The sequence below is a fragment of the Rhinolophus sinicus genome, linkage group LG03 (genome assembly GCF_036562045.2).
Source record: "Rhinolophus sinicus isolate RSC01 linkage group LG03, ASM3656204v1, whole genome shotgun sequence".
Lineage (NCBI taxonomy): Eukaryota > Metazoa > Chordata > Mammalia > Chiroptera > Rhinolophidae > Rhinolophus > Rhinolophus sinicus.
In genome coordinates, this window is record NC_133753.1 from 13,031,236 (window position 1) to 13,053,931 (window position 22,696).

The 22,696-nt window shown below is 36.3% G+C and overlaps 1 protein-coding gene across 2 annotated transcripts in view; it reads right to left on the bottom strand.

Annotated features, from left to right (window-relative positions):
• Positions 1-392: 392 nt before the first annotated feature.
• Positions 393-22,696, bottom strand: part of TTC8 (tetratricopeptide repeat domain 8) — a 43,722-nt gene continuing 21,418 nt past the window's right edge. For both annotated transcript variants that reach the window (XM_019744723.2, XM_019744713.2), the window contains 8 exons: positions 16,443-16,528; positions 12,358-12,445; positions 9,987-10,097; positions 7,930-8,069; positions 6,404-6,578; positions 5,972-6,094; positions 2,861-2,944; positions 393-1,019 (listed from right to left, as the gene is read on the bottom strand). In XM_019744723.2, the coding sequence (XP_019600282.1) occupies positions 903-1,019; positions 2,861-2,944; positions 5,972-6,094; positions 6,404-6,578; positions 7,930-8,069; positions 9,987-10,097; positions 12,358-12,445; positions 16,443-16,528 (924 nt within the window). In that variant the 3' untranslated portion in view covers positions 393-902. The remainder of the gene's footprint in view (positions 1,020-2,860; positions 2,945-5,971; positions 6,095-6,403; positions 6,579-7,929; positions 8,070-9,986; positions 10,098-12,357; positions 12,446-16,442; positions 16,529-22,696) is intronic.

Below are 22,696 nucleotides of genomic sequence, written 5' to 3' on the forward strand. Positions count from 1 at the left end.
GAAGTTAAAAAATGAAAGATAACATGGACAGACCCCAAAGTCCAAAACAGGAATTTCAGTGGCCCTGTGTCTTTAACACATTTCCTTGTATGAACACTTTAATGAGAGTTCCTCTAAATATGGGAGAGCCTTTCCAGGATTTTATAATATTGGGAATCTAGCCCGACCTTCTCAGGGCTGACCATAGGTGGGACTCCCGGCCTGTGACTCCATTTCTAAATCTGTTATTCTTATATTAACAATGTGCTATCACATAAATAGCTTCTCAGAAAAAAATCCAAATTGGTGGCATATCATTTCAAATGAAATTAAAATAATGACTTGATTTCTAAGATTACTGTACTTGTTTTATCTGAGATGCCTGAAATAAAAATTCATGAAAAATAACAGAATGATGGTGTTTTACACATTGATTTACTTTAAAGCAAAATATGTAAGAAAATGTACAGTGTCTCCCAAAGCATTTGACATATGGTTTTAAATACAATTTTTAAGTTCCAAATAAAGTTTATAATCAGGATAAATATACACACTTTTAGCCATAAAAGTGCAATTTTAAAGGCAGATTTCAGATCTCTTAATGATAGCTAATGGCAAGCTTACGGGCATTAAAAATGTGCATCTCTAAAAAATTTGAGGAAATTCATGAAAATGTTTTATCAACATTATTAACAAACATCTACCACATAACGTGGGAGAAGCCTTCATGATCTACTTACGAAGGCTGAAATCCTGTCTTTTATAACATAAAGTTTTCATAACACATTCTTGTTTAAACTCCCTTACGTCATCTTCGTTAATATCAAGGGCAGGTTTGTGTTACACACGCGTATACATAAACACACTCCTTTTCCCCATCTATAAATGCCCCATTATAAGAATACATTTAGTCTGAGGAGCAGTCAGAGCATAGCAAAGTGCTGCTTCAACTGTTTAATTAAAAGCTGGGTGTCCACGTGGCCTGGAAACACTGCTGCAGACTTCTGAGCAGCAACATAACTTCTCTGCAGATCTCCAATCTGTAAGAAGTAGCAGAATAAGACCACAGAATGAAACATGAAAACATGAGTAAGGAAGTCAAAACAAGACATACTCTCCACATACTGTAGAAACTCAAAGGGTTCTTAAGGGTAAATTGCTTGATTAGGCTACATTGGTTTTAGAATTCTTTCACGGAGATAACAATTCAATCTTGAAAAATATATGAGAAAAATAAAATAACCAATTGTATAAATATTTCTGCCCCATTACAGTTGTCTGGTTATAAATTCATAAATCTGTGTTTTCTTTTCCTGTCACTGACAGTGTTATAAAAATAAAATAACATTTGCATGCTAAAACAGCCCTGAGTAGTTTTGGAAAGACTGAGGACAGCTAGCTCTTTGTAATGTACTACAAAGACGTATTTTGATTAGGATATTATCTTATAAATAGAAATTCAAGCAAAAACTATGGTATTTAAGATACAAAAGCATGCTCTGGGAGGTTTTAAATGGTGCAAGCACATTAATGTTGGAAAAAATATCTGGTTTTAAAAGTTTATGAAGGGTGTCCCTGATTTTCAATAAACTATGTGTTAAAATCCAATCCTAAAGAAAAACACACAGTATCTGAATCCATCTGAATGTATCTGATTCACGTATACATTTCTAAAGAGAGCACTTTTCAGTGTGTGCACACAGGAAATCTAGATAATTCTGGTCTTTTTTGTAACACACATATGTGTTAAGAAACATAAGAGCATTTCTTTTTTAAATCAGAGCATTTCTTTTCAATATAGTATTTTCTCTAAAGGAAGGATAGCCTTTTGCTTAAAGAAATCTCTCATTTGAGTTATATATTCTTAAAATGGGATAATCTTCCTGAAAGAAAGTAATCAAGCCTTCTTTGCGGTTTCCCTACGTGGCAGCACACTACAGTGGAAAACACCTGGGCATCCCTGGGAGCCGGGTATGGATTCCCAACTTGCAGCTGCCACGTGTCTCTAGAAAGTCTTTTAAGTTCCATAGATAAAGTTTGGGTTCCTCTAGAACGGAAGCGGCAACGAAGGACAGGTTTTTATCTGTTTTATTCACTGCTAACATCTTCCGTACCTACAACAGCAACTGGTACATAGCACAGGCTCAATAAACAAAACATCAGGTATATGACAAAATGAGTAAGGAAGGTAAGGGATACCTACAGTGCAGGGCTGTTGGGAGACCTGGAGAAAGTATAGAGCACCTGGAACAGTGTCTGGCTCTTAACAAGCACTCAAAAATTACAACTTAGGAATGACAGCTTATCTTATTTTCAAAACAGAAATGAGTGCAGATGGTTTCATGTTCATGCTATGAAAAATGACATATTTTTATAATGTCTTTTGGTCTATACAGAAAGAGTCTTTACATCAGCAAACATTTTTAGCCATTTCCTTATCTTCAAAACTCACCTTCCATGTTAAAGGAAGGTTTCTAAGCAAAAGTTATTTATTAGATGCCTTTTCTTTGTTTTCTTATTATTATTAAAAATGGCACATGATTTTTGTATTAGCTCTTGGATATTAATTGTCTTTAACACAATATTAACAGTTGCATTTGCCCCATATTGTTTATAGCTAAAATAGCTTTCACTAATATCCTTAATTTTACAGCAGTCGTGCCAGAGACTTGGTGGCAATTATTCATAAATAATATATACAGGAGTTCCTTGATGTAAAAGTCAATTACTAAATCCTCCCCCAACCAAGAGTTATTTAATGAGTATTTTTTCAATGACTAAATGTCATATTTTAACACATAAAATAATTCTTCTGCACTCTATGATGGTCAAATGATGAATGAAACAGACCAGATGATAAATTGATAAAGAGCGAGAATACCTTATCAGAGACTGTTGCATAATTAAAATGTGGCTCGTACATATGGGGTGCTAAAGATGACGCAGTTTGTAACAGTGCTCTCGCCTGTGGAAAAAAAAAGAAAAGAAAAACTAAAGGTATATAAGCATGTATCAGCACTATATTGGTGATTTTTCTTTCTTCTTCTTCTTTTTTTTTTTTTTTGGTAAAAGAATTCTTTACCCAGGACCTTAAAATACATGATCCTGTGATGAAAACAGATGACATTCCTCATGAAATACAACTTACTGATATACAACTCTTTATATATTGCCAAAGTTATATTAATAATAAAACGCTTCAAAATATGGAGAAAATCAGAGAATTGAAAACAGAATAGATTTAATTATTTGAGAACCACTGTTCTTGTAAAGTTTATACCTCAATATGACATAGAACTCAAAATATAATCCTCCCAATACTAAAAAAAAGTCCTATTAATCTAGTTTTTGTTGCTGTTGATTGCTTTAGGGGGGTTCTAAGTATCTGTTTTGTAATGCAACAAGAAAAACAACCAAACAACCACAGTAAATTTCAAAGCCTCAAGTTCTGTGCTGGATGACAGTGAGCAAACATTTATTATACTCCTGACCTGAAAATGACAATTGAATGCAACTGAAAATGACAAGCTTTCTGTTCTGTAAAGTACACAAACAAAGAAAATCCACATTATTCTTCTGGCCCTGTGGGCTCAAAGGATCAGATGTTGCAGGGACCACTGAGTGACAGGAGATGGTCTCACAGTCACTGTGAAGACCACAAATTCAGCATTCCAAGCTGCAGAATATGACCTTTCAACTTGTAGCTAAACCCAAACCCTCTATCCTTGACCCTGAAGACAAATTCATGCATCTTCTTTTTAACGGAAAATAAAATGACAGTTCATGTAGGATGGTGGATATTAATTTTTGTGTGTTATGATTAGCTATTTTCTTTTTAAGTTGAGGTATAATTAATAATAAAATGGGGTGAATATCATGGAACCTTTCACCACAACATTTCAAATCAATTGTATACTAGAGAAACTACAATAAGCGGGAAGGAAAATCACCAATATGGGAACAAAGAAAATCACAAAAAGCAGTTGCTTCCTATGGACATAGGTACAGTTCCATCAAAGAACAAGTTTCCATTTTGGAGTAGTTTTTGTTTATAAAATACAAATCCATCTTTGTATTTTATACATTTACTTTGGGGGCCATATCCAATGATGTGTCTTTCCTTGTTTTGTTAAAAGGTTATCATTGTGCTGAAGAGAACAGGTTGGAGGTCAACGTCCTGGCTTGCCATTCGTTACGTCTGTGACTTTGGGGACTTACTGACCTGCCTTGAGTCTCTGTTTATTGTATATTTAGCATCTTAAAAATTTGTTATAATAATAACAATACAATTTATTAAGCATCTCCCATGTATTCAATACTATGCTCCTATTGTGCTAAGTGCTTTACCTGTATCATCAACTGATCCTCACAAAACACCTTCGGGTACTGTTATTACCCAATTTTATGTATCATCTGTTCATTTCACAGATATTGACTGAGTACCTACCATGGGCCCGGCACTGTATTTGGAGCTGAAATAGAGCAGTTAGAAGACAGAGAAAGTAGGTCCCTACTTTCAAGCTGCTGACACTCTTCATATACACATGAAAATATCTGATAAAATGGTAAGTGCTGTGAAGAAAAAAGTAAAAGGTAGTAGTTGTTATCGTGCCTGAAGGCACCTTTAGACTGGTGTTTGAGATGCCCTTTCTAAGGAATGGCAATTAAGCTAATGCCTCAGTGAAAAAAAAAGTCATTGCAGGATCTGAAAGAACTTCTCAAAGACTCTAAAATAAGAACAGGCACTGCATATTTGCAGAGCAGTAAGATAGCTAATGTGTCTCAGTCAGTAGGAAAGGAGTACATTCCCCTTATCTGCAGGTAGTATGTTCCAAGATCCCCAGTGGATGCCTGAAACCTTGGAAAGTACTGAACCCTATATGTACTATGTTTTTCCTATACATATATACCTACAATAAAGTTTAATTTATAAATTAGGCATGCCAAGTGATTAACAACAATTACTAATAGTAAAATAGAACAATTATGACAACATACTATAATAAAACTTATGTAAATGTGGTCTCCCTCCTTGATAATCAATCTGATAACTGAGACAGCTACTAAGTGACTAATATGCAGCGAGGATACGCTAGATCGGATGATTCACGCTCCAGGCAGGAAGGAGTGGGACAGCGAAAGATTTCATCATGCTATTCAGGACGGTGCACAATTTAAAATTTATGAATTGCTGATTTCTGGAATTTTCCATTTAATATTTTAGGACTATGGTTGACTGTAGATAACTGAAACTGAGGAAAGTGAAACTGTGGATAAGGGGGGGACTACCGTAGTGGCAAAAGATGTGGTCTGAGAGGGAACCAGAGGCCAGATTACATGGGGCCTTGTAGGCCAAGCTTTGAAGTCAGGATTTTATTCCAAATGAAAAGAGAAAGACTTTGGAGGATGCTAAGCAAAGCAGTAACAAAATAATCCTGTTTTATAAAAAAAAATCCGTTTGGCTGTTCTGAGGAGGATGTATTACAGGATACACTTACTTGCTGATAGAAGTGGGAACAAAATCCCAGCAAGGAGACTTGCAGTAGTCCAGGCAGGAGATGCGAGCAATTTGGAGAAAGGTGGCAGGGGAGGAGGAAAGGGGCCAGGTCCAGCATGTGGCTTGGAGGTAGAACGGACAGGGCTTCCCAAACACGATGGGGATGTGGAGTGGCAGGGAGGGGCAGTCGAAAAAGGGAGGTATCAGGGGTGGCTCCCAGGATTTTGGCTTGAGCAGCTAGATGGAGAACAGCAGAACAATTCACTACGGTAGGGAAGACTGGGGAGGTACAGATTTGTCCTAATGAAATCAAGTGCTCTATTTTGGCTACAGAAAGGTGAAGTAACTTGTCCAAGGTCACTCCTACATGACGGAGCTGGGATTCAAACCCAGGATGGCCAGACTTTAGAGCTCACTGTTAAATTATAACAAGTAAGGACGCTACACATGACAGCTTTGCTGTGAAGAAAGCAGACCGTCCACCGAGCCACTGACCTGCTCCACGTGGCCCTTCCGCATCTCCAGCACGGCCAGGTTGTTGTAGGCCTCGGCGTGGTGGTTGTTGTTGACCAGGGCCAGAATGAAGCACTGATGGGCCAAATTCATATCTCCTATTCCCTAGAGAAGAAAAGCACACACAAATCCACGTGTTTCCTCCTGCCATCTCCTCCCATCTCTCTTCATAGAAATCTTTTCTGCTACCACAGGAAAAGCAACAAATACCAATCATATGAGTCAAGTGTGAATTGTATGTTAAGAGGATTTAACCTGGGAATATAAAATGAGTTATGGTGACTGCTAGAAATCTCCAAATTGCTACATAAGACTGTGAAACCAAATTGGGATTGATAATACCTGAAAATGTCTTCAACCCAATTTGTGGCCACCTTTTTCTATAACAGGAATTACATTAGAGAAACAACATACCACAGCTACATGTCCCAAGTTGTACCAGACATCAGCTGCCTCTTCCTCGTTTTCAGCCAGAGAAAGGGCACGTTCAAATGAGGTCAGAGTCATGTCATACTGCTGGGCATAGAAGCAACAGAGCCCCAGATTGTTAAAAAGCTGGCAGTTGTAAACACCCATCTGCAGGAGACGCCTTTTTGAAAAAGAACATACATGTTGTGGTGTCAGACCAACAGTATAAATCTTAAGACATATATATCTTTTACGAAGTTAGAAATAAATTCATTTTATAATTTTTAAAACCCCCAAGAATATAAATAGAAAGTATTATAGTAAATGAAAAAAATGTTGAAGCAAATACAAAAGCAGGTCTTTTTAATGATGCCAGTCATGGGAAATGTGTCCAGAGGCAAACTTACAACTTATGCAAGTTTTCTCCCCCAAAAGCATTGTTAGGAAACCAAAACAAGAAGTAAATAGTCACACATTCTGGCTTCATAAAGCTTTGGTGCCCATAGATAAATTCCTAAGACCTTCTCATCTAATTGAAGACTGTGTTTAGCGTTCACCTCCAAGTTTTCAGCTGAGTTGGATCCTGTTTTTGGTTATGTGAATTTTGTGGGTGAGCTGCATCTACTGACCTCCAATGGGATTCCACCAGGGAAGATAAGACCACCAGTGGACCCCCATGTTATCCACTTAGCTTTCATGCTACAGCTCAAGAAGCCCGTTTTGATTCTATGAATCATTAACCCCAAAGGACAAAGGATAAGAGAGTTAAATAAGCAAATGAAAATCCACCCAACTGCCCTGAGGAACTCATGAGCCATTCTGGGGATGGGGGAGCAGCTGCATGTGACAAGATGGCATTCGTATTATCATGTTTTATGCGTCCAACCTAAGTATGGAAAGAACTCTTGTCAGTTGCCAGTTACCTCCTTGTATATAACCTAAGTGCTGAGAAGGAAATCAAAATTTAAAAATTAATCTCAGAAACCATCCCTAGGATAAAATAAGTATGTGCTCAAAAGAGAACAGAATTTATTTAAATCAAAAAGCTTTTTGGACAAGAGCTGACAATACTGCACAAAACAGGGAATCCTGGCTCAGGTTCTCATCAGGGCTCAGAACCTGGGGCCCACTGCTCTTTGCCCACTGCTCTTTGCAAATCTCATCACTATTTCACTTTCAGGGTCTTTCTATTATAGACAGTGGTGTTAATGAAGGCAGTGACGGTGAGAGGCGCTTCCAGTAACTATCAAACTGTTGTTGGGTGATGACAAAACGGCTACTTCAGACCATGACATGGGGTTAAAAACTCAGTTGGTTATCCAGGTGTGTTTCTACAAGATGCCAAATATCTGTGCATTTCCAAATTATTACAAGTCACTTTAACACTCATAAAAGATCTAGGCGTTTGAATTTTTAGTCTCATATGTAGATATAGCCTATGCATTATTTCTCTACATTTTCATTCCACCATTATTATTGTTTCACCAATATTTTACAGGAAAGTAGTTCTAGAAATTGAAGGTAAAGCACACCTGTAAAACCGGAGAGCTATTTCTGGTTGATCAGAATAAAAGTGGTTACTTCCAATGCATGCAATGGCTTCTATGTGAGTATTGTCCTGTTTCAAAACTTCTTTGTAGTATTTGGCTGCTGAAGAAATATTGTTCATTTCCTATTCTCCGTCAAGACAGAAGAGCAATACTTTATTAATATTGCCAAGAAATTATTTTTTTTTCTGACTGGTTTACATTCTTTCATTCAATAAATATTTACTAAGAGCCTAGCATGTGTCAGACTGTTCTAGGCCCTGGGGACACACTATGAACAAAAGCATAAAGTTAACACTATCTTCAAGGAGGTTACATCTAGTAGGGAAGAGAAATGAACAAATATGTACTATGAGGTCGGGCAAGGATAAGTGTTGTACAGAAAAACAGAGCAGGGTAAGCAGAGAGGGAAGGTGCTGCTTCCGAAGGGGTTTTGGAGGAGATGACTCATGAACAGAGGCTGGACAGAGACCTGAGCACAAGTGGGGAAGCGAAATCTGGACAGAGGGAACAACAACTATACGAGCCTGAGGTGGGAATGCACTTGTCACGTGTGAAGAGCCACACAAAAGCGAGTGAGGCTGCAAAGAGGGAGACAGGCACAAAAGGAGAGCTGAGAGGTAGCCAGGTGCTTTGTTCATCATGGCAAGAACTTCAGGTGTTTTCCCTAAGTTGAGGGAAAGCCATTAGAGTTCAGAGCAGAGGAATCACGTGATTCTAGTTACATTTTTAAAGAATAACTTGATGGTTACACAAAGAATACACTGAAGTGGGGAAGAATGGAGCAGAAAGACCTGGAGTCTCCCTGATAATCACAACTAAATGTATTTAATGTTATTAATGAATGTTATATCTTTCAAGTTCACATTCAAGGCCAGTTCACGCTCCATATCCCTCATGGAAATTTTCCCAATGCCCTCACTTCATATAACTCTCTTCTGTTTCTCAACTTTCATGACACTTATTGTGTGCATCATTCACTCCTCCTTAGCATATGAAGACTCACATTTTTGTTAGACTTTAATCATAACATATTTTATCAAATCTAAGAGACACCACTAACTGTAAGAAGTATGACACTATGCTTTTTATCACACAGAAATTTTTTTTTTACCTCCAAGGACTGTTGTTGTTGTTTTTTTTTTTTTGGAGGACTTTATTATTTTTAGAGCAGTTTTAGGTTCACAGCAAAATTGAGGGGGCAGTATGGAGATTAATGCATTTCGCTATTCAATATCAAAAAAATATAGCCATTAATATTATCACCAATCTCATCAATGTTAGTATTATGAAAATAGTTTTGATCTGTGGACCCCTTGAAAGGGGTCTCCAGGAACCCCAGGAATCTCTGGATCACACTTTGAGAAATGTTGATATTAGAATGCTATTTGGGGCCTTTCTTCCTGTCTCAGTCCCTGTGGGTCTCTTTGGTGGTAGAATTTGCCCAAATTGGTGTCAGACATTATTGTAAAGCTGAAGTTATTAGGCAGCAGGTAGGATATCTCAATGAGGCTTTTCATGGAACATGACTATAAAATTTATAAGAATAAGCAAAAAATCCACAATGGCCAAGACATTCCTGATGAAGATGAACAAAGTGCCCTCCCAAATAGTAAGTTTTATAAGACTACAGTAATTAAGATGGACTAATATTGGTATAAGGTTAGACAAACAGAACAACAGAACAGAAGGCCCCAAAACATATCTACCATATATAGAAAGAAATTTATATTTGACATCATAGACTTGGGGAAAGGATCAGTAAATGTACTGGGACAACTAGCTATCTATAGGGGAAGACTAACTTAACTCTCTATGTCATACCATTTTCTATACTTTTCCGTAGGTTTGAAATATTTCATAATAAAAACTCAGCTTGGCTAAATGTATGCACTAAAGTATCTTATTCTGTTGGTCAACCACAGGCCAACCATTATAGTTTTATAAATTGTTCTCCTTGCTAGGACCCCAACGGGAAATGGGCTTACTTAAGAAGCACAGTCTTAATTTCATGTCAATTTTTTAAATACTATGAACCTTACCTCATAGATCCTGGCAATTCCACAAAGTAGGGTTACTTCTCCTGGAAACTTATCTAAGCCTTGTTTGAAAAGATTTAAAGCAGTCACAGGTTGATCCAATGAGATGTAAACCTAAAACCAAGATACAAGTCAGTAAAAGTACTGGTTCTTAAAATAATGTAGTATCTTTTATGCCAAGTTTATAATAATTGTTTAGTAACAAAAATCATCTCCTAGATATTACAGTAAAATTTCTTCAAATTGTTTAGGATTAATTGCCAATAATGATGTTATGGTTTTATCTCCACATGTTGTATATGAAGTATTCATTTATTTCTTCAACAAATGCTTATTGTTGGCTTACTATTGTCAGAGAGGCTAAGCAGTAACTAGACAAGAAAGGATCAAGGGACAATCTTTTTAGGATACAACAGACATGAGTATGTCTACTGACTGGCCCTAAGGAATCAATTATGAGCTTGAAGTCGCAGATGCAGGAGAAAGAGGGGATGACCCATGGAACAAGGTCTGAGAAAGAGCAGCAGGGGAGAGCTTGTGAAGAGGGTGGTTTTGGAAAAGGACCTCCCGAAACAGAGGGGAAACAGATTTGTGAGGTGTGGCATCAGGGAGTTGAGAGAATTCGCACTTGATGGCTTCCACTTAATTAGCAATGAGGACATTTGAATGAATAACCCATATACCTAAGAAGAATCTCTAAAATAGAGAATTATTTTATGTATAGAAACATAAGATTATGACATTTTTTCTTCATGACCATGGATCCTCTATTTCTTCCTAAACAGCTAGATTGTGCTTTGAAGAATGGCTCAAATGGATACACAGAAAATTGTTTACAGTATTTATTGCTAAAGTGTAAGATTAGAGGGAGAGGTATGGGTGAAAACTTCCATTTTTATCTTATATGCTTCTAAACTGTTTTTAAAGATATAACAAATACGATTTAATATGCTAAGAAATATAAAATATTTGATAATTTTTTAAATTAACCATTTAAAATTTTAAGAAACAATGTTGTTTCCAAACTTTGCTTGATCTCTATTATTTAGCAATCATTCCTTAACATATTGAAGAAAATAAGTAAATTTTACCTCTATACAGTTATGTAAGCAATAAGGGATTTAAACAAATCAACTTATGGAAAAATAGGTCAAACCATGTATTTAACAATAGTTAAAATTGAAAGTACATTTTTTTAGCCATGTGACAGGTAATTATCAACTAAGATGATACTCAAATAGTGTGGCCTGAATTTTAATTTCAAGCTGTCAGGAAAGTTTAAAAGTCTACTATGATACATTGAAACTTCTTTAAGAATTTAAGTTTAATACATAATGTATAGTAGATAGATTTAGATATCATATAGTTTCAAACATCTTTGAAAACCACTGCACACATACTAAGATGAGCACAGTACGATTAGCACAGATTAGCAAATTATATATCTTACTTTTCATTTTGTATCCTTTTAGTATGCTCACTTTAATACCATATTTAGAAACTAGTAGCCCTTCCTTTTATATCTCATCTTTTTAACCTCCTTTACCACATTTTTTTAATTAAAAAAAATTCTTAAATATACAGAAAGACGATGTCATAACAACCACTTCAGCAAATATGTCTTTTAAAGTAGACTTGATGGGGGTTAAGTAACTACCCCAACACTGAAAATTCTGGGTGGCCCCTCACTTCCGTAGTGGCTGTGGGTGGCACTAAGAGGCAGTGAGGAGGCTCTGGCATCAGAACACCCTGGGTTTGAATGCTGGCTCGTAACAGCCAAGTGACCCTGAACAGCTTACACTCTTTAAGTCTCCTTTTCCTTAAGAGCAAAGGAAATATTCAAACAGACCAGAGAGGTTGCAATAAGGGTTAAGCTGCATAAACAACAGACCTGCTGCAATACCTTACACTGAATAGGTGCTCAATAAAGCGAGAACACTGGGTAGGTGCTCAATAAAGGGGAAAGATTGTTTTTGCTATTATGATAGAGCCAAGAAATAAAGGATATAGATAAAAAGAATTCCTGTTCTCTACAGTCTGCTTAGGTGGGAGACAAGTGTGTTGTAAAAACAAGGGTCTCGCTGGGACCTATTACTCATGGGGATGGTTAAGCCTGAGGTATTTTCTTCTGCTTGAATGGGCAATCTTTCGATGGGGTTTTATTATTTTTCATGTAATCAATTTCTCCTGAAATAGTTATTCTCCATATGGTCCCACTTTTTCCCTTGCTGAAAAGAAAAGTAAGTTAAATCTGAACACATTAACTTGCCAAAATATTCCTAAAGAAACTGGCAACTCTCCCCATGCATTGGCCAGAATTTAAACATTTACTCTGAGAAGACAGATTTCACTCAAATTTAGAATACTTACTTACTTTTGCCAAGTAGAGAAATGTATCTACCATTTCCTGCTGCTTCAGGGCTGATTTAAACTGCTTTTCTGCTTCACGATACATTCCTAACCTAAGAACAGCCATTAAAAAAATTAGACATTCAAGTTAAAAATAAATATTATGACATTTATTCATACCATGAAGATATGAATAGAGGCAAATTACATTTATAAGAGTAAGCATGTAAAAGAAGGTAATAGCATACACATATGTTCATATCAACGTGTATATTTATATAGTTTAGCAAAAAGTTGCCTATTTCCCATGTTCACTGTTTTTCTAACCCTGCAATGCTGAGTAAAGAGTCCGTTGGCAGTCTAGTCACAGCAGGACTAATAGCTGCCGGTGAGCCAGGTCACACAGTTCACCACCCAAAGAGCTTACGACCAGCTGGACCTACAGCAAGTGACCTGAATAAATACTTAAGAGTCTCTACTTTACTGGAACAATTAAAGGATGACATTTCTTGGAAACCATCTTCTGCTGAGACAAAACCCCATTTTTAAAGCCGTTCTTAATCAATGTGGATGAAAGCACTATTTGCCACTTGAGGATACAGCTATAGCATGTTGTTATTATTCTAGAAACATTTTCTTTTCCTTCTTATGTATCTGACACTGCCTGTCCTAGTCCACAAATCTGAGATTTGTTCCTTGTGTAACTATAAGTGTCCTGATCTCAGCACCTATCTCCTCTGCCCAGAGAACGTTTTGTCACCACTGAATCAATCACTAAAGGACACTTCAGCTTTTCCCTCACAGATCTGTGGGGCTTTCTCATAACTCCTCCGCCACAGCCATCTAAGTGCTACTTGGGCACTTTATAATAATGCTTTTCTTTTGTGAAATAAAGTCAGGACAATACACAGTATGTTCCACTGTGCTACTTTCATTTAAAGGCTTGAAAAAAACCATCTTTGATCATTTTTCTAACCTAAGCCTCAAGCATTGGTGTGGCTGTACCCAAATAGCAGTTAGAAGAAATGGGATTAAGGAGATTAAAAGTGATTTAAAAGAAAACAAACAAAACTGGCCTAAAGTTAGAGGATGTGTGATATGGCAGAAACCCACACCTCTTCAAAGGTCCCACAACTTTTATAAGGAGTATTTACAAAATGTTATCGAAGAACTCTAAAAGTTCTGTAAAACAGCATATTTATATACATAACTGCAACTGAATATGCAAGTCTTAAACACATGGCTGAAGTTCAGTCACTGAATTCCATGAATACCTAATTATTCACGAGTGTCTATACATTTTTATCTAATAAATTGTCTCTTCTAAAAATGATTTAAAAGGGACTACAACCTTCCATCACCATATATTTGATCCCTTTTACCCTCATCTACCACCCTCCTCCCCCCCTTACCCAACAATTGTCACCCCAATAAACTTTCATTAAGAAATAAAAATAAAAATAAAAGACTAAAAGAGACTACAACAAAAAGACATATATAAAACAAGAACATGAAAACAGAAATAGATTTTCTTAAAACCTTGGAGATGGAAGAATAAACAAATTAAAAAACAAATAAGAAAGCAATCAGAGCTATTAAGCTACCTGGAAACCAAAACAAAGAAGGAAGGATGGGTCATGTTTTTTATCATTGCATCTTCAAGAGATAATTTCTTCTAGTACTATCAAAAAGGAGTTTACCACATGGGTTCTGGTGCAAAGAAAAGGGCGTGTGTCATATATAAAGAAAGTCTAGGAATAATGAAAACATCAGTCAAGTTCATGAACACAGGCCAATATCAGAGGTAATCCCCATCAACTGCTACCTTTTTCTCTCCAATTTAATTCAATAAACATCGTCAAGCACCCACTGCATGCACATTTCATGAAGGCAAGGAGATGCAAACATGACGATAACAACCATGTCCTGAAGACACCAGTAAGGATTGAAATAAAACACGCTCATAAATAAATTTAGGATTATGGCAACGAGAAAAAAAGTGCTTTGAGAGCACAGAGGAAGAGCGAACCAAGATAGTTTCGGGGAAGGAGTGATAGACAAGATTTTGACAGCCAGACAGGGTGAGGTGAGGGAGGAGCAAACTATCAGCGTAAGTAAACAGGCAGGAAAGTACACAGCATGTTAGGGGAATGCTGAGTTGTTTTGGTTTAACCAAAAAGGAGGACACAATAAGGAATAGGAGAAGGGAGAGATATGGGCAAACATGCAGACAGCCTGGGATGAGACCGTGGATGCCACACCCAAATCCAGACTTCACTTTAGAGGTAACGGGGATTAACCAAAGAATCCAACAAGAGTTGTTTCTTCACAACAGTTACTCTGATAGTGGAAGGACTAATGGGGCAAAAAAATGGAGGCAGAAAACCCAGAGAAGAAGCTAATGTAACAGTTCAAACAAATGACCTGAAATACCAGAGTGTGAGATGGGGGCAGAACTGGGTAGTTAGGGAGCAAGTGTGAGAGCTATTGCAGCGGAAGACCCAGTAGAACTAATGATCAGCAGCAAAGAGATGGAAGTCAATTGGGGGCTGCATCAGCTGGTAACGCATCCGTGACCTAGCCACTCGAAGCTAGGAGCTCTTTCTCTGGGTTCCCACTTCAACTGCACTTGCTTCTGTCATAATGGGAACCATGCATATATAGTTGTTTACTGTACTCTCTCTGCATTCAACTGTAAACCATTTGAAGGGACTATCTAATAAATACTTGTTACCCCAGTGCTTGGCAGAGTAGCTGCTCATTAAATATTTTACTGAGTGAGTGGATGAATGAATGAATGAATGAATGCTGTATTCATAATAAAGATGAGATGCTATTAAGGAACAGAGAAGAATGATAATTAATATGACAAAATACACTCATCTAAATGCCATCCTATGTGAATGGCAGAAAGAATCCGGGTTGTGCTTATTTTCAAATATTAAAGATTGTTGAAGGTTTTGCTTAGAAGCTCAAGATTTCAAGTTTGTCTTCAGAAATTGTATTCATAAGAGTTCAATGTTATAACAGTCTAAAATTACCTTTTAGCAGAAAACACTTCCTGAATCTAACAGTAGGGAAAAAATACTTTAGAGTTCTACATGAAATATCTAAATGGAAAGTAGTCCTAATTTCAATAGAAGAAAATGCATCCTTTTTTCCCATTTGTGTATTTCTTTTCCTCACAGTGTTTGACTGAAAATTAAAATTTATAAGTACTGAAGGATGCTCACAGCAATTCATCCACCTTGTTTTTTAATAACAAAAGATACTTATCCCTATAAAATATAATTGTTCATTTGTCCCTACTTTTCAAATGCTCCAAGCACATTTCAGTGTCAGGGAACAAGTTTCAGATCGGCTTTACAAGTTGCTGTATAATATTCATAAAATTAATTACAGCATTTCTGAGCTCTCAATTAATGTGCTTAAAACTGTGTTTAAACATTAAGTGAATTAATATAAGAATATTCAGATCCTAGAGAAACACTATGGAATTGCGCAAATAGTAAGAGAACGAGCATCAAAAAGCTGAGCTCACATTCTTGTTCTCCCACTTACTATAGCTGCATGAATTCGGGCAAGTCCTTTTATCTTTCTGAGGCTCAGTGTTTCTCATCTGGACAAGGGCTAATAATAGTAACTACCTTCAAGGTGCTGCGAGATTTACCTGCGATACATAACGTGACACTCTATCGCTTAAGCGCAAAGCACTTGACCAATGTGAGGCAACAATGGGAATAAAAAGGCCTTGAGAGCCAAGACGAGCGGAGTGGGAAACAACAGACTCGATTCCAGCCCCAGGTCTGTTAGGAACAGGTTCCTTGTGCACATCACAGCCTCTCTCTGGCCTCAGCTTCCTCATCTGAGAAGGGGTGCTGCACCTGATGGTCTCCAACTTTCCCCTTCCCAGTTCTAAAATTCTACTATTCTAAAGGTGTCAGTTCTTAGTGCCACCATGTGTTAATTGCTTTTTCAGTAAGCCAAAGACACAGTTCTCATTTCATGAGGAAATCTATCCACCCTGCAAAAAATAAAAATTCATCAGATTTGACTCTAAAATATGTGGCCACTTCTTTATGAACCCTTCACAAATAATCCAAATTTTACCTGTAGTAACATTTTCCAATCTGCACTTTCCACCACCAGTCCTTGTACTGAGAATGCTCTGTAGAAAGGGCAGCCAAGTCCAAAGCCTTTGAAAACAAGTCATTTTATGTTAGGATTTTCTTTTCTAACAATACACAGAAACAATAAATAATGAAATAAAGCATATAATTAGCATCCATCAAAACATGCATTAGAAATCAGAGAGAAACTCAAGTTGCTCATGTTTCCAGATGGCCCCAACCAATTTTCCCTAAATAATCAGTTCCAGACCAGAGGGCTGACAGCAGCTGAGGAGTAAACACTGATTAAAAAGAAGCAGATGTACAATATATTTGAATACAATTTTAATATACAAGGCACAAAATTGATATTTTAAAAATCCGTAAGTTTCACCCTCTCCCCACCATTTATTGTCTGTCTAAAGACTCAAAGTGTCTCCAAGCTCAGTGGCAGACAAGGCTTTGGTGTGTTAGCCAGGTCCCACCGCAGGCCCCACTTTAAAATCGAAATGGAAGGAAACAGAAAAAGATCACGTAAGCAGGTAGAAAAGGTTTGGAAAACAGGACCATGAAGAAGAGCGAAAGGAGCTGGGGTACCTGGGTAACTGCCATCTGCAAAAAGCTTCGTTTCATTATTCTGACATTACCTTAGATTCCAGTAATTCTAAGGCTCAGACTTTCCTTTGCCGCAGATTAAAAAAAATCTTAATTGCTTTCATATTTTACATGTGTTTATCCCATCTCTCTAATGTCTCCTTGTCTGTTCTTTCTACTGTTTATTCAAGATCTGACAAGAAATGACTAAATAGGAATTAAAATTTTATGCAGAGGAAGTGGAACCCATTAGGAGAAAGAGAAAAAAGCAAATCAATCTTTACACAAATGTGAAGTTCATAGAAATTTGCAGCTCATGTAAAGATTTGGTGGCTAAAATACAGGTTATTGTTAAAAGAGAATTCTGATTTTTTTAATAATACTTATTAATTATTCCTTCTCTCAAGGTTGAAAATTTTTTTTTCTTTGACAGGGTTAGTATAATCATGATATCCAACAATTCAATAAAAGTAACTTAGATTTTCGGTTGTTATCTCAGAGTGTATCTCATATTATTGTCCATGTAATATTAACTCTTTTGTGAAATGAATGCCAGAAACATTCCTTGAATCATCTACTGAAAACTAATAACATTTCTTTGTGTTCCCTATCTTCTCTGGCTTCAGGGGAGACTTCTAAATATGCAAACTATTTACAAAGAAATGGTGCTACCATGCTGGGGTTCTAATAGACTTGAAAAGTCAACATATCAACTTGAAAACTATGGAAATTAAAAACCACACACACACACACACACACACACACACAACTTTCATATACATATTTTTCTTTTTTTCCCCCAAGTCAGAAATAAAAATGGAAGCAAAAAAATGAGGGAAGGGCCGGCCCGATGGCTCAGGCAGTTGGAGATCTGTGCTCCTAACTCCAAAGGCTGCTGGTTTGATTCCCACATGGGCCAGTGGGCTCTCACCACAAGGTTGCCAGTTCGACTCCCGCAAGGGATGGTGGGCAGCGCCTCTTGCTACTAAAAATTGAACACGGCACCTTGAGCTGAGCTGCCGCTGAGCTCCCAGATGGCTCAGTTGGTTGGAGCGTGTCATTCCCACATGGGCCAGTGGGCTCTCAACCACAAGGTTGCCGGTTCGACTCCCGCAAGGGATGGTGGGCTGTGCCCCCTGCAACTAGAAACGGCAACTGGACCTGGAGCTGAGCTGAGCCCTCCACAACTAAGACTGAAAGGACAACAACTTGAAGCTGAATGGCACCCTCCACAACTAAGATGGTAAAGGACAATAACTTGACTTGGAAAAAAATCCTGGAAGTACACACTGTTCCCCAATAAAATCCTGTTCCCCTTCCCCAATAATAATAAAAAAAAAAAATCCCCAAATCTCAAAAAAAAAGAAGAAGAGGGAAAAGTTTAACTTCAATTAATATTATCTCTGGAAATACTACAAAAACATTTTTAATCAGCTCAATTCAGGAGTACATTGTAAATATCTGAACATATTCATTTTAACTTAATTTTTACAAAGACCTTTTCCAGCAAGTAAATCCTATGCACTCTCATGTTTAATCTAACAACCTATTTTTCCAAAAAAATGTCATTCTAATTTATTTTTACATTTTTTAGTTTTCCAAGGTTAGAGTTAGTGCTTATTACAGGCTGCTGATTTGGCAACCAGATATGGTCCTAAAACAACTATTCCTGTATAGGATCCCTATGTTTGTGCTAAACCAATTTTAATATGAATTACTGATATAGAATAAAAATGATAAAAATTATATTTTTATGATCATTCTTCATATGAAGACTCAGGCTGCACTAGATAAAACCACTTGTTACAATTTCAAATGGACCCTAAATTTCCTGAGGACAGGTACCCCTTTTTACGTGTCTGTTGTTCTGGTAGGTTGCTGTGCTGTTAAGAGGCACTCAAGACTTTTTTGTTGATTTAATTAATTCTATTCTTGGTTTCTAATGTTGAAAGTAACTTAAGTACTAAACAAAACTGTCATAGTAATAAGATTTGTATTCACATTTAAAAATTTTTAAGTGATGAGAGAAAATCTGTATTTCTCTACTCTTCCTCAATTTTTTAAAATAAATGATTACATACTTATATTTAAGGATATTTCAATAAATTAATCAATCCAGAATCTAGATATTAATAAAGGCTCAGAATGTCATAAATAAAAGCCATAAATTTATAAAAGTCCATAAGCAGAGTTCTCAGTAGATCTGGACAACATAATTTCTGTGAAAATGTCCAACTGAGCATCCCAATGGATTTCCTAACTAATAGTGCTCCAACCACTAATGTTAAAAAAAAGTCATACTTTGAGGCAGTCGGATGGCTCAGTTGGTTAGAGCACGAGCTCTGAACAACAAGGCTGACGGTTCGATTCCCACATGGGCTAGTGAGCTGCGCCCTCCACAACAAGATTGAAGACAACGAGCTGCCACTGAGTTTCCAGAGGGGCAGCCAGATGGCTCAGTTGGTTAGAGTGCGAGCTCTCAACAACAAGTTTGCCGGTTCAATTCCACTTGGGCTGGTGGGCTGCACCCCTGCAACTAAAGATTGAAAATGGCAAATGGACTTGGAGCTGAGATGTGCTCTTCACAACTAGATTGAAGGACAACAACTTGGAGCTGATGGGCCCTGGAGAAACACACTGTTCCCCAATACTCCCCAATAAAATTTATTTTTAAAAAAAGTCATACTTTCACTATTGTTATAATTGTGACAACTTCAGGATGATGAAATTAAAGAGCATATGGAAATAAAGATTCCAGAATCACCAACCCACATGCCACTTTAGTTTTCTCAATATTGCCCCAAAAAGAGAAGGGAGGAAGGAACATGTTAAGAACTTAAAGGAAGAAATACAATTTTCCATAGATCAACTTTACTTTTTCTTAACCTTGAAATTTCACTTCATAGTATTCTCTGTAGTAATCTATATAGTATTCTCCATATTTGTCTGTAGATAAATACAGACTCACCAACCCACACACCACTTTGGTTTTGTCAATATTCCTCCCCCCCAACAAACGGAAACAGTACTAAGAACTCAAAGACAAAAATACAGTTTTCCATAGAGATCAATTTGATTTTTTTCTTAACATTTAAATACCATTTTACTGTATTCTTTACATATTGTCTAATATTCTCCACATTTCTGTGAAATTATTTATAAAGAAATTTGGGGGCCACCCAAAGTAACTAGTACAAAAGCACCTCTGATTTCTTTAGCAGGTTAAAAAACAGAATCCCCTTTTTATTTTTCCAGTTAAAGTTGCAAAACATACAAAAGGTGTAAAAAAAATTCATGGTTTTCTGTTCATTATCTAAATCCTTCCTCCATTCAGAAAATAACATTTGTCGTTAAATCTCAAATGACATTTTAATGGAACAATCTGATTTGTAACAGAACTACGTGGTAAGCCCCTGACCGTGAGAGATAGATACAGGGCATCTGCCCTACTCAGTACTCCTAGCACACAGCATGCTAGCAATACACAGGCACTCAGTAGGTACTTCTTTAAAGAATAACCCAATCAAGGGGATGGGGGTTATCACTTTGTGAGGGATATAAATGATAAATGTCTAACTATTACATTGTTTTGTACACCTGAAACTAATTTAAAAGAAAAAGAAATAAATAAAAGGAAAAAATAATAACCCAATCAAATAATAAATAAATCAATAAACAAATGAATAAAAAGGAAAACAGGAACCAACAATTTGTGCTTTTCACTAATATAAAAACAAAACAAATTGCTTAATTTTATGTTCTATAAAATAGTGTATGTGTATTGGGAGTAAGCAGATGAAAATAACAAGCATTTTAATTTATTATTGTCCCTCATTTATAGCAAAATTGATACATGAAAAGTTGCTGTGACATTATTATTGAAAAATTTTGGGGAAAAAAATATAAAATTAGACTTAATCTCCATTAGTGCCATCAAGTATAACTTTAATTTACTGTTGTAATCCAAGCTGCTGGCACAATGTAGGCGTTCAACAGATGTTTGTAGAATGAATACATCTTAACCTCACAATATTATTTTCACTTTTAGATAACACCTTCTAGCATCTGTTATAAATGTGTTTTTACATACTAAATGGTATACTCAGTTGGCTTAACATTGTAAAATAAATATTTTTCATGTTCTGCCTAGTTTTTATGAGTATGATTTTTAATGGTTGCATAAAATTCCATCATGCAATTTTATAATTTACTAAACTCACCTTCTGTCATTGAACATTTAAGTTGTTTTTCAGGATTTTTTGTTACTACAAATAAAGCTACAATGAACATTTTTGCAAATATAGCACTTTACTGTTCATGAACTTTCTTGAGAAGTGAAATTACAGAAACAAATTCGAAAAATATCTTTATAGCTACCCGCTATATATTATCATATTGTTTTCCAAATTATTATACCATTTAAAATATCACCTATAACAGATGAGCATAACAATTCACTCCATTCTCCCCCAGCATTTTTTTTCCAAATCTCATAAATGTAAAACTGCAAGTCTTAAATTTATTTAATTTACATTTTTGTTGTTAGTGAGAAAGTGCATCTTTAATATACTTGTTTACTGGGATTTCCTTTAATGTAAATTAGTTGTTATTTCAGTCATTTCCATTTCCATAAAAAATATTTCTAACAAATTCAGATAAGCTTTTCTATATTTGACAAATCAGTAATATTTTTAAAGCATGCTTGATGTATATATTTCACCCTTCTATTGTCATTTCACTTTTGGTTTTGTTTCTTTTTGCTGTATAGAGATATATATGAATCAGTAGGTTACTTTCCTTTGTGATTGTTTTGTAAATTCATCCAAATCTATGAAATATTCTATTGTTTGCTAGTTTAAATTTTTTAATTCTTCATTGATCAAATGTCTAAAAGAAAGACCTTTAAGTTTTCTGAACAGTGTTATTTAATGAAGTATAAGGATCTATTTCAAAAAGTTAAAAATTGTACACAATGCTGCTTGTTTCTAGCGTATTAAGAGTCTTTTATTGTTCCTAAGACTAAAAACATAAAATTTATAAATGGCGACTCCAGTTCTCAACAGTTTTTTGTTATCACTTCCTTGTTACTGAGATATATTTGAGAGCCACTTTTGTTGTGCCTTTTCTCTTCATTCATTGATTTGTTTCCTAGAACTGGGAGACACACCTCCTGTTGTTTGCCAGTATGTTACATGGAGCGCTGGCCTTCACGTCTCCTTAATATTCCCCAGCTCTATTTTCCTACATGAGAAGGCCTAGCATTACAGTCTTCTGATAATCATTGGTTTTCAAACTATATTGTACGGCGGTAGTTCCCAATCCTGTCTGAAAACTAGCATTGCCTGTGGAGCTTTCATTCATAACTGATTTACCAGATTGGTGTTTCTGATTCAGGAAATCTAGCAAAGATCCAGAAATCCATTATTTTAAAATTCTCCAGATAATTAAGAAACAGCCTGATTTAGGAAGCAGCCAACAGGATTTGAGTGAAAGGAGCTCAGGGAGGGTGGGAGTATCAATGTGGAGGCGGCGTGGTGTGTTCTTAGGCTGCTTATTTCTGCTTTAATTCAAGCAGCGCTACTTTTGTCTGTGTATCTATTAGGGTCTGGATAAGATTTCATTTGAAGAAAAAGGTTTTGCTGCTTAAATAAAGACAGGTAA